The sequence below is a fragment of the Poecilia reticulata genome, chromosome 7 (assembly GCF_904066995.2).
Source record: "Poecilia reticulata chromosome 7, P_reticulata-male-v2, whole genome shotgun sequence".
NCBI classification, from domain to species: domain Eukaryota; kingdom Metazoa; phylum Chordata; class Actinopteri; order Cyprinodontiformes; family Poeciliidae; genus Poecilia; species Poecilia reticulata.
The window spans coordinates 24017312-24028353 of NC_088836.1; the positions used below are offsets into that span (position 1 = coordinate 24017312).

General features: G+C 41.1%; 1 protein-coding gene across 1 annotated transcript; it reads right to left on the reverse strand.

Moving 5' to 3' along the window:
- Nucleotides 1-1272: 1272 nt before the first annotated feature.
- On the reverse strand, nucleotides 1273-4253 carry LOC103457762 (piggyBac transposable element-derived protein 4). The gene is made up of 2 exons (XM_008398147.3): nucleotides 3837-4253; nucleotides 1273-3679 (listed from the first exon to the last, which is right to left on the reverse strand). Exons 1-2 carry the CDS (start codon nucleotides 3986-3988, stop codon nucleotides 2347-2349), a joined length of 1485 nt encoding a protein of 494 aa, XP_008396369.2. The 5' UTR covers nucleotides 3989-4253; the 3' UTR covers nucleotides 1273-2346.
- Between the last annotated feature and the right edge of the window lie 6789 nt (nucleotides 4254-11042).

Genomic DNA, 11042 nt, shown 5'->3' on the forward strand with positions numbered 1-11042 from the left:
TTTTCCGAATTAGATGCTACATTCGGAAGCTAACTTCAGCTTCGACTGATAGCTTGGGCACAATATAGACAGATCTACACTGCTCAAAAAAATAAAGGGAACACTCAAATAACACATCATAGATCTGAATGAATGAAATATTCTCATTGAATACTTTGTTCTGTACAAAGTTGAATGTGCTGACAACAAAATCACACAAAAATCATCAATGGAAATCAAATTTATTAACCAATGGAGGCCTGGATTTGGAGCCACACACAAAATTAAAGTGAAAAAAACACACTACAGGCTGATCCAACTTTAATGTAATGTCCTTTAAACAAGTCAAAATTAGGCTCTGTATTGTGTGTGGCCTTCACGTGCCTGTATGACCTCCCTACAACGCCTGGGCATGCTCCTGATGAGGTGGCGGATGGTCTCCTGAGGGCTCTCCTCACAGACCTGGACTAAAGCATCCGCCAACTCCTGGACTGTCTGTGGTGCAACGTGACGTTGGTGGATGAGTGAGACATAATATCCCAGATGTGCTCAATCGGATTCAGGTCTGGGGAACGGGCGGGCCAGTCCATAGTTTCAATGCCTTCATCTTGCAGGAACTGCTGACACACTCCAGCCACATGAGGTCTAGCATTGTCCTGCATTAGGAGGAACCCAGGGCCAACCGCACCAGCATATGGTCTCACAAGGGGTCTGAGGATCTCATCTCGGTACCTAATGGCAGTCAGGCTACCTCTGGTGAGCACATGGAGGGCTGTGCGGCCCTCCAAAGAAATGCCACCCCACACCATTACTGACCCACTGCCAAACCGGTCATGCTGAAGGATGTTGCAGGCAGCAGACCGCTCTCCACGGCGTCTCCAGAGTCTGTCACATGTGCTCAGTGTGAACCTGCTTTCATCTGTGAAGAGCACAAGGCGCCAGTGGCGAATTTGCCAATCCTGGTGTTCTCTGGCAAATCCCAAGCGTCCTGCACGGTGTTGGGCTGTGAGCACAACCCCCATCTGTGGACGTCGGGCCCTCATACCATCCTCATGGAGTCGGTTTCTAACAGTTTGTGCAGACACATGCACATTTGTGGCCTACTGGAGGTCATTTTGTAGGGCTCTGGCAGTGCTCCTCCTGTTCCTTCTTACACAAAGGCGGAGGTAGCGGTCCTGCTGCTGGGTTGTTGCCCTCCTACGGCCTCCTCCACGTCTCCTGGTGTACTGGCCTGTCTCCTGGTAGCGCCTCCAGCCTCTGGACACTACGCTGACAGACACAGCAAACCTTGCCACAGCTCGCATTGATGTGCCATCCTGGATGAGCTGCACTACCTGAGCCACTTGTGTGGGTTGTAGAGTCCGTCTCATGCTACCACGAGTGTGAAAGCACCAACATTCAAAACTGACCAAAACATCAGCCAGACAGCATAGGTACCGAGAAGTGGTCTGTGGTCCCCACGTGCAGAACCACTCCTTTATTGAGTGTGTCTTGCTAATTGCCAATAATTTCCATCTGTTGTCTATTCCACTTGCACAACAGCTGGTGAAATTGATTGTCAATCAGTGTTGCTTCCCAAGTGGACAGTTTGATTTCGTTTTATAGTTTTTTGACATATTTTTGTAAATATGAAAAGTTTCCTAACTTTATTTTGGAAACTTGTCAATACAAAAAAGTTCCACACAAGCCTTCTAAACCAAACCACAATTTATTTGGAGTTTTTTCAAAGCTTAGTTTCAAAGTTACAGCCAATTTTCTAAAAACAAAAAAACGGGGGAAAAAAATCCTTTCATCAGTGCAATCAGAATAAAGTGCCCAAAACACATTGAAAAAAAAATCCTTTCATCAGTGCAATCAGAATGTGCATCAACAGTAAAATAAAAAAATTGAAATGAAAGTGTCAGTCACTGTATATTGTTCATTGTTTGCATAAATCACAATAACAAGTACTTGTATTATTGCTGTTTGTCCACATGACAAAATGTCATGAGAGCAAGGACTTTATGTTGTAGAATTCCTACTGGAGCTGTGGAAGTCCTTGTGGCAGTTCCTGTCCACAATAACACAGAGAGGAAGTTTGCAAGCTTCACACATGAAAGGAGTGCATTTTCCACAAAGCTTGCACTTTTTCCGCCCCTTTGTTGCCTTTTCTCCAACGGATGCCCCCTCAAAAATTGCAACAGGCAGGTGCCGATAGCTGGTAGTCGGAGCTGCTTGTGGCTCTTCTCCACACAGCCCTGTTGTCATTTGCTCCTGGAAGGCCTGATGTGTCAGAGGCCACTGCTCCAGCTGTGCACACATGTCTTTGTGAATCAGATAGCTGTTTGTCAAAGCTATATCTATGAAATGGTGCAGGACAGTCTTGTATCATTTTTTGCACTTCCGCCATGAAGTGTAGGAGCCAATCAACTGGTCAGATAAGTCCACTCCCCCCATGAACCGGTTGTAATCCTTCACAGCTGATGGCACTGGAACATACAAGACTTGATGCTGTCCTCCAGCCTTTCCCACTCGTCTGACTGCGTCTCCTTTGAAGGCCGTGTGCACAGTGGAACGCACACTGACCTCCCTCGTGTCCATCCACTTGATAAAAATGAGAGGTCCCTCTCTGAGCCTTCTGATGGACCCTCGTGGTGACTTTTTGGTCAGAGCATTCTTGTTTGTCTTTGGGACACCAACTCTTGAACTTCTGTACGTACCACACGCTCCAAACCCAAGCTTGTGAAGGTGGCAAAACAGTGCTGGGCTGGTGTAGAAGTTATCACAGTATATGTGATATCCAGATCCAAGATAGTCTTTGTTGATGAGTGACATCACAGCATCAAAGGACAGCCCCTTTCCAGTTTTTTGAGTGGACCTCCCAGTGTAAATATGAAAGTCTGTAGTGTAGCCTGTGGTGTCGGACAACACAAAAAGTTTGATCCCCCACTTTGTCGGCTTATTTTTTATGTATTGTTTTAGCCCAATCTCGGCTTTGGTGGCTACCATTGTTTCATCCACACTAAGATTTTTCTGGGGGTGGTACACCGCTTTGCAGGCAACCTTCAAACTGTCATACAGGGGGCGCAGTCTGTGCAGAGGGTCATATTCAGGTGTCCCTTTTTTTTTGTCATTCTCTGCATCATCCTTTGGGTCACTCATGTGGACATTGGCATGGATGTTGATGAAACGATCTCTGGGCATTACTGTCCCTGGATATGAAACCCGAAATGCAGTGGTGGTTCTCCAAAAATCTTTCATTTGTGGTAGTTTCATCAGTCCCATGTACAGAGTAAGCCCAATGTATGCATACATTTCATCAGGTGTGACATCAGTCCAAATAAATTTTTTTCCAGCAGCTAAGTTTTTTGCTGCATTTTTGTTGGTGTTTGCACAGAGAGTCTTTATGGCAGCCTGGTCAAAATATAATTTGAATAGTTCTGATGGAGAGGGAATGTCATCATTTGAGAGGGGCAGCTGAACACCTGGTTTCCTCTTTGGACGGAAATTGAGTGGGGGATGTGGCAAATGATCAGGCTCCTTCTCTGTTTTCCACCCGACTTGAGTATCGGCCCGAGTTTCTGACCTTTTGCGTTTCCTTTTATTTGCTGGACCCTCCCGACTTCTTTTTCTTCCTCTACTTGCACCCACCACCACACTGTTGTCCTCTTCATCATCCTCATTCAGCTCCTCGTCTTTCTCCTCCACGCCATTGTTAGTACTGCACACAGACGTAACATTACAGATTAGTTAGATTCTTCAATCACATGTTTTGTCTTTTATATATATATATATATATATATATATATATATATATATATATATATAGAGAGAGAGAGAGAGAGAGAGAGAGAGAGAGAGAGAGAGAGAGCACTTACATCTCATGAAGTTGATCGATCCCTTCAATGAAGTCCGCTTCCTCGTCACTGTCCGCCGTATCAGGGTCATCTTCATTCTCGCCATTGGGAGCGGTGACGAGCTCCAAGACTTCGGCCGCAGAGTAAAATCTTCTTACTCCTCGTCTTCTCATAATTTTTTTTATTGTTCGCACCGTGTTTTCAAATAGATGCTGCGAAAAATATCGAGCACGTGCTTGCTTGCTAGCAAAAGCCGAGCCGAATAGCGCAAACACCTGTAGGAAAAAACCTCATGGGAACCGGAAATTGCGTCCGTTGAGATTTGATGAAATGTCACGATATTTCATGCTGTCAACGTCAGAACAAGATATCCAACACAGGAAGTGATTGGCCACACCCGAGCAGATCTACAAATATAAGGATGGATGCCACGTCATGTTTGCTTTGCATCTTTGGGCCCATCCTTATTACTATAAATCTGTGAACTCGTCTGCGCGCACACTGCAACTCGAGGGGGATGTTTACGGTCGGAAAAGGAAGTGTAATTCTTACAGTTTTATATGCAAAAATTTTTTTTGCTTTATCTTACGTGGTTCGAATTCTACTGGCATTTGAAAATATGAAGGCAACATCGGTCGCCGCCGATCCGGCCGCCAAGAACGAGGCAAATCCCAAGTGTTCCCTTTATTTTTTTGAGCAGTGTATATATGTTTATATCTTTATCTATCTATACAGCATAGATATGTAGATTGCACAATGCACAGATAATCAAAACACATAACATTTACATAACACCTTTGTAAGCTTGTCCCTGTTAGCTGCGTCAGACATATGAGGCATTATGGTGAATACAAACGATTTTGTTTGAATATGTTCTCATCTTAACTTGTCTTTGAGTTATTTTGTGTTATGTGTTCATGTTTTATAATTTACTTTGAAAGGTAAAGCTGCAAGTTCTGTATCCTGTCACTTTGTTTATGTGCATGTTGTACTGCTGTTTTCCACCAGGGGCGATGAGAGTGAGTTCTTGTGTAAAAGCAGCACTGTTCTAACAAATAGAAGTAGAAATTGAGTTAACGGAAGGCTGAATGTTAGCAATAAAGTGAACACAGCTATCTAACGAAAAGAAGTGTGATTCATTTTAAAGATGAGTACTGAACAAGAAAACGCAACAGGTTATGGGCCCAGGCACCGCACGGGAGGACGATGGGACAGACTAGTTTTTAACTGAGACGAAAACAACTACGAACTTTGGGAGGTAAAGTTCCTCGCTTACTTAAAAACGCTAGGCTTAAAAGACACCATCCTATCTACCGCGGACCAAGACGAAGAGAAAAACACGGAATGTTACGCGGGACTAATCCAGGTCCTCGATGATAAGAGCCTGTCGTTGGTGATGAGAGATGCCGCCGACGATGGGAAGAAAGCTCTGCAGATATTACGCGGCCATTACGCCAGCCCAGGATCATCGCCCTTTACACAGAGCTCACGTCCCTGTTTAAAGAACCTGGCGAAACAGTGACAGACTATGTTTTACGTGCTGAAAAAGCAGTAACGTCTCTGAGAAATGCAAAAGAGGTTATTAGTGATGGACTAATAATAGCAATGATTCTGAAGGGACTCCCGGAATCATACAAGCCTTTTGCTATTCACACAACACAGAGCAGTGAAGACTTGACGTTCACTCAGTTTAAGAGCAGACTTCGAAGCTATGAAGAGACAGAAAAGTTTGAAAGCAAACTGAAGTCAGATAATGTAATGAAAGTGGACATGACGACTGTAAACTGCTACAACTGTGGACAGTGCGGGCACATGGCGAGAGACTGCCGCCAAAAGACCGCGCCAAAATGGTGCAGCTACCACAGAAGTACAACTCATAGTGACGAGACATGCAGAAGAAGATCGAAACGGAAAGATGATGCCAAACAGACTTTAGACATGCAGGACCAGACCATGGTGTTCAAAGTCAGCCGGAATCTTCTGCCTTACAACATCAAGCTTAATGGAATAATGGTGGACTGTGGAGCCACATCACACATCATCACTGATGAGGAAATGTTCACAAGAATTGACAAGACTTTTAACCCAAGTAGGCACTACATGGAACTGGCAGATGGAAAGATGAACAATGTTGCACTGAAGCGTGGTGATGCACAGATTGAAATGTTGAATTCAAAGGGGATGTATGTTAAAGTTACTCTGAAAAATGCTTTACTCATCCCATCCTACCCACAGAGCATATTTTCTGTGATATCAGCTACAGCCAATGGAACCAGTGTAACATTTACAGATGGGCAGAATGAACTGCTGAGCAAAGATGGTACTGTGTTCCCTATTGAGGCACATGAGGAACTGTATTACCTGAGGATGAAAAGCAATAATGAAGGATGCATTGAGGAAAACTTAAATGATATGATGAACAGAGATACAGTGAAGCTAGCTTGTGATCTGAAAACATGGCATGAAATATTAGGACATTGCAACATGGCTGATGTTCTGAAATTACAAAATGTGGTAGAGGGAATGAAAATCACTGACAACAGTAAAATGGAGTGTAACATCTGTGCAGAAGGGAAATTTATCAACAGCAAAAACAAAGAGTCAGATGTTAAAACGAGCAAGCCACTAGAGTTGGTTCATACTGACCTATCAGGACCTATTGACCCTATAGGCTTAGAAGGACACAGGTATGCTATTTCCTTTACTGTTGATTTCTCAGGATCTATTGCAGTCTACTTTCTGAAAAACAAAAGTGATGTGACTAAAGCAACAAAACAGTTTCTGGCAGACTGTGCACCCTATGGTAATGTTAAGTGTTTTAGGTCTGACAATGGTACCGAGTACACATGTAATGATTTTCAAACACTACTCAGAGCTAAAGGCATTAGATATGAAACGTCGTCACCGTACTCCCCACACCAAAACGGAAAAGCAGAGAGACAGTGGAGAACGCTCTTTGAAATGGGAAGGTGTATGTTATCAGAAAAGGGCTTACCTAAAGAACTGTGGCCATATGCTGCCCACATTCGCAACAGATGTTATAATAACAGAACCAAAAACACCCCATATTTCTTGATGACAGGAAGAAAGCCTGATCTTTCAAACGTGTGGGTATTTGGATCAGAGTGTTACTCGTACAACAACCACCACAAGAAACTAGACTCAAGAGGGGAAAAGGGACTGTTTTTAGGGTACAGCAAGAACAGCCCAGCTTATTTGGTGTACCATCCACAGGTGAGAAAAGTTTCCAGACACAGGCTGGTAAAGTTCATCAAAGAAAATGGTGTTGACCAACAGACACAGACAGATGTTTGGGATCTAGGGACCCAGGATCACAGATACCCGATGCAGACAGACAGACATGATGTAACACCCTTAACCCAGGATGTTACCCAAAATGTATCCCCAAGTGACAAAGAGGAAATTACTCTTCAGGAAACTCAAAATGCAGAGTTTGAAGATTATATCACTGGGAGTGAAATTGATGATCAAACTCAAACAAAACAAAGTGATCGTTATCCAAAAAGAGAGAAAAGACCGACAAAATACCTTGAAGATTACCAATTAGATTCTAAAACTAAAGATGTAACACAGATAACTGTTGATCACTGTTACAGGGCTGTGTTTGGTATCCCTCAAACATTCAGTGAGGCTCAGAAGTCACCACAGGCAGACAAATGGAGACAGGCAATGAGGGACAAAATTGACTCGCTTAAAGAAAACGAAACATTTGAACTGAGCGTTCTACCAGAAGGTAGGAATACAGTTGGAGGGAAGTGGGTATATGCGCTTAAAGAACATGAAGGAAAAGAGATTTTTAAAGCTAGGTGTGTAGCAAAAGGCTACAGCCAAACAGAAGGTATAGACTACCATGAAACTTTTGCTCCAACAGCTAACATAACATCAGTGCGAGCATTAATGCAGATAGCAGTTCAGAACAACCTTAAAGTACATCAGATGGATGTCAAAACAGCTTATTTGCATGCCCCAATTGCAGAAGAAATTTACTTGGAACAGCCTGAGGGTTTTGAACAACAGACAGAAACAGGACAAAAATGTGTGTACAAATTAAAGAAATCTCTGTATGGATTAAAACAATCAGGGAGAAATTGGTACAAACTCCTTGAACAAAACGACTTTGAAAGGAACCCAGTTGATCATTGTGTGTACAGAAAACAAACAGAAAATGACACGGTTATCGTGCTCATCTGGGTGGATGACTTGATCATTGCTGCTAGCAGCATTGAGGTTTTGGACAGTTTCAAAGAAACAATGAGATCAAAGTTTAACATGAAGGACTTAGGAAAAATATCAAATTTTTTAGGCATACATTTTGAGCAAAAAGATGATGAAATAAAAATGAGCCAAAAGAAGTACATCCTAAAAATGTTGGAAAAATATGGAATGTTGGACTGCAAACCAAGATCCACCAAATGCGAACTAAGACTTGATCACAAAGAAAATCGTGAGTGCGATGAAGCAAAAGTAATGAATCCTACAAACTATCGCGAGATAGTAGGTAGTCTGATTTATGCCATGACCTGCACCAGACCAGACATCAGTTGGATAGTGAGCAAACTTTCCCAGACATTAGCTAAACCTATGACAGAGGATTTAGTGAATGCTAAACATGTTTTGAGGTATCTAAAAGGTACTTGTGACTATGAACTAAGTTTCAAGAGAAACGATGAAGACTTGAACCTTATAGCCTACAGTGACTGACTGGGCATCCTCAGTAGAGGACAGATGCAGCACCACAGGTTATTGTTTCAGTTTAACGCCACAAGGTCCAGCCATTTCCTGGAAATCCAAGAAACAACCAACTGTGGCTCTTTCCACATGTGAGGCTGAGTACATTGGGTTAACAGCTACTACTCAAGAAAGTCTATATTTAAGTCAACTCTTAAATGGTATTGATAACAAGAAGTACAGCTGCACAATGCTTCATGGCGATAACCAAGGGGCCATTGCATTGTGTAAGAACCCTGTGAACAGACAGAGATTCAAACACATTGATGTGAAGTATCATTTTATACGTGATGCACTGAGAGAGGGAAAAATCAATGTGGTGTACTGTCCATCTGAAAATATGTTTGCTGACATCTTAAACCAAAAGCAAAATTTCTGAAATTTAAAGGATGGTTTTTTGGACATTAAATATTTAAAGGTAAAGAAGAGGGTGTTAGAATATGTTCTCATCTTAACACAAAAGTTATGTGTTCATGTTTTATAATTTACTTTGAAAGGTAAAGCTGCAAGTTCTGTATCCTGTCACTTTGTTTATGTGCATGTTGTACTGCTGTTGTCCACCAGGGGCGATGAGAGTGAGTTCTTGTGTAAAAGCAGCACTGTTCTAACAAATAGAAGTAGAGATGGAGTTAACGGAAGGCTGAACGTTAGCAATAAAGTGAACACAGCTATCTAACGAAAAAATGGGAATTCCTAAAGTACAAGGTCAGACAATTTTCTATCTCATTCAGTAAACGAATTAAAAAAGAACTCCAAAAAAAAGAACTTGATATTATACAACTTAACCTATATTGCAATAAACCCAACCCCTCAATTGAAGACAAACAAAAAGTACAACTCCTCCAATCTAAACTGGATGAAATTTATATTCAAAGGGCTAAAGGAGCTTTTGTTAGATCAAGAGCGAGATGGATAGAGGAAGGAGAAAAAAACACTGCTTACTTTTGTAACTTGGAAAAAAGAAGACAACAACACAATTCTATCAACTCCTTAATAGTAGATAATGTTGAAATCAATGACACAAACTTAATATCGACAGAGGTTTTTAAATTCTATAACAACTTGTATACCTCCAAATTTTCAGAACAAAAATCTCTTACCTTTTTAAAAAAAATTTAAACATTTATCCCTAAAATAGAAGATAATTTCAAACAAACTTGTGACAACAATATTACAATAGAAGAACTTGATAAGGCTGTTAATCGCTTATCATTAAACAAAGCACCAGGTCCAGATGGACTCACAGGAAACTTTTATAAACACTTTTGGGAAGACATAAAATCTTTACTACATCAAGTTTTTACAGATATTTTTAAAAATCATACTATACCTACTACAATGAAACAAGGACTTATTATATGTATCCCCAAACCAGACAAGGACCCAAGATTGAGAATAGAAGACCAATTACACTCAGAAATTCAGATTATAAATTACTAACATACATATTTACCATGCGTCTCCAAACAGGAATCTCAAACATTATTGCTGAATCACAGTCTGGCTTCTTAAAAGGAAGATCAATCCACAACAACATTAGACTGGTAAAGGACCTGATTGAATATAGAGACATGATTAAAGATGATGGCTTTATCCTTTTCCTTGACTTTTATAAGGCCTTTGACTCGGTGGAACACCAATTCTTATTCTCAGTTCTTGAGCATCTAGGCTTTGGAGCAAACTTTATTAACTTAATTAAAGACCTATATCAAAACATTAATAGTTGTGTAATACTGCCTCAGGGCACCACAGCTAGATTTAACATTGATGTTGGAATTCCTCAAGGGTGTCCCATTTCCCCATTTCTCTTTAATTTAGTTGCAGAAATGTTAGCGATCTATCTTAAAAACTGTGAAGACATTGAGAAATTAGATGTTTTCGGTACAGAATTAATCATTAGCCAGTTAGCAGATGACACCACCGTTTTCTTAAAAAATTACAAGCAAGTTCCAATTGTAATTGATAAAATTAAATCCTTTTCAGAGGCTTCAGGTCTAATGTTGAACTTAAAGAAATGTGAGCTTATAGCTATTCATGACACTTCCCTAAAAGAAATATCTAGCATTCCAGTTAAATCTGAAATTAAATACTTGGGTACTGTAATAACCAAAAACCAAGAATCAACCGTAACTATTGAAAAAAAGATTAAAGAATGTAAATCCAGACTAAACTTATGGCTCCAACGAGACCTTTCTATTTTAGGACGGATTTACTTATCAAAAATGGAAAGTTTATCAAGATTAATTTATTCAACTTGTAGCACTGCTGTCCCAAATGTCAGGGGGGTGGTTGAAAACGCTTGGAACGAATGCTCAGAGAGCCGACGGCGTGTAGTTCTGCGTTTATTCTTCATCGTACACACAGATGACAGAGGTCAAATACAAAGGTACAACTTGCGGAGTCTTCCTCAAAAAAAACTAAACTAAACTCAGAGGTACCTTTCTTCTACTCTCTTGAACACAGGAACAAACAGAACAA

Coding starts and splice junctions, on each gene's coding strand:
- LOC103457762 (XM_008398147.3), bottom strand. CDS start 3,988: ATGAGAAGACGAGGAGTAAGAAGATTTTACTCTGCGGCCGAAGTCTTG. Junction 3,680..3,836: donor ATCGATCAACTTCATGAGAT/GTAAGTGCTCTC, acceptor GTCTGTGTGCAG/TACTAACAATGGCGTGGAGG.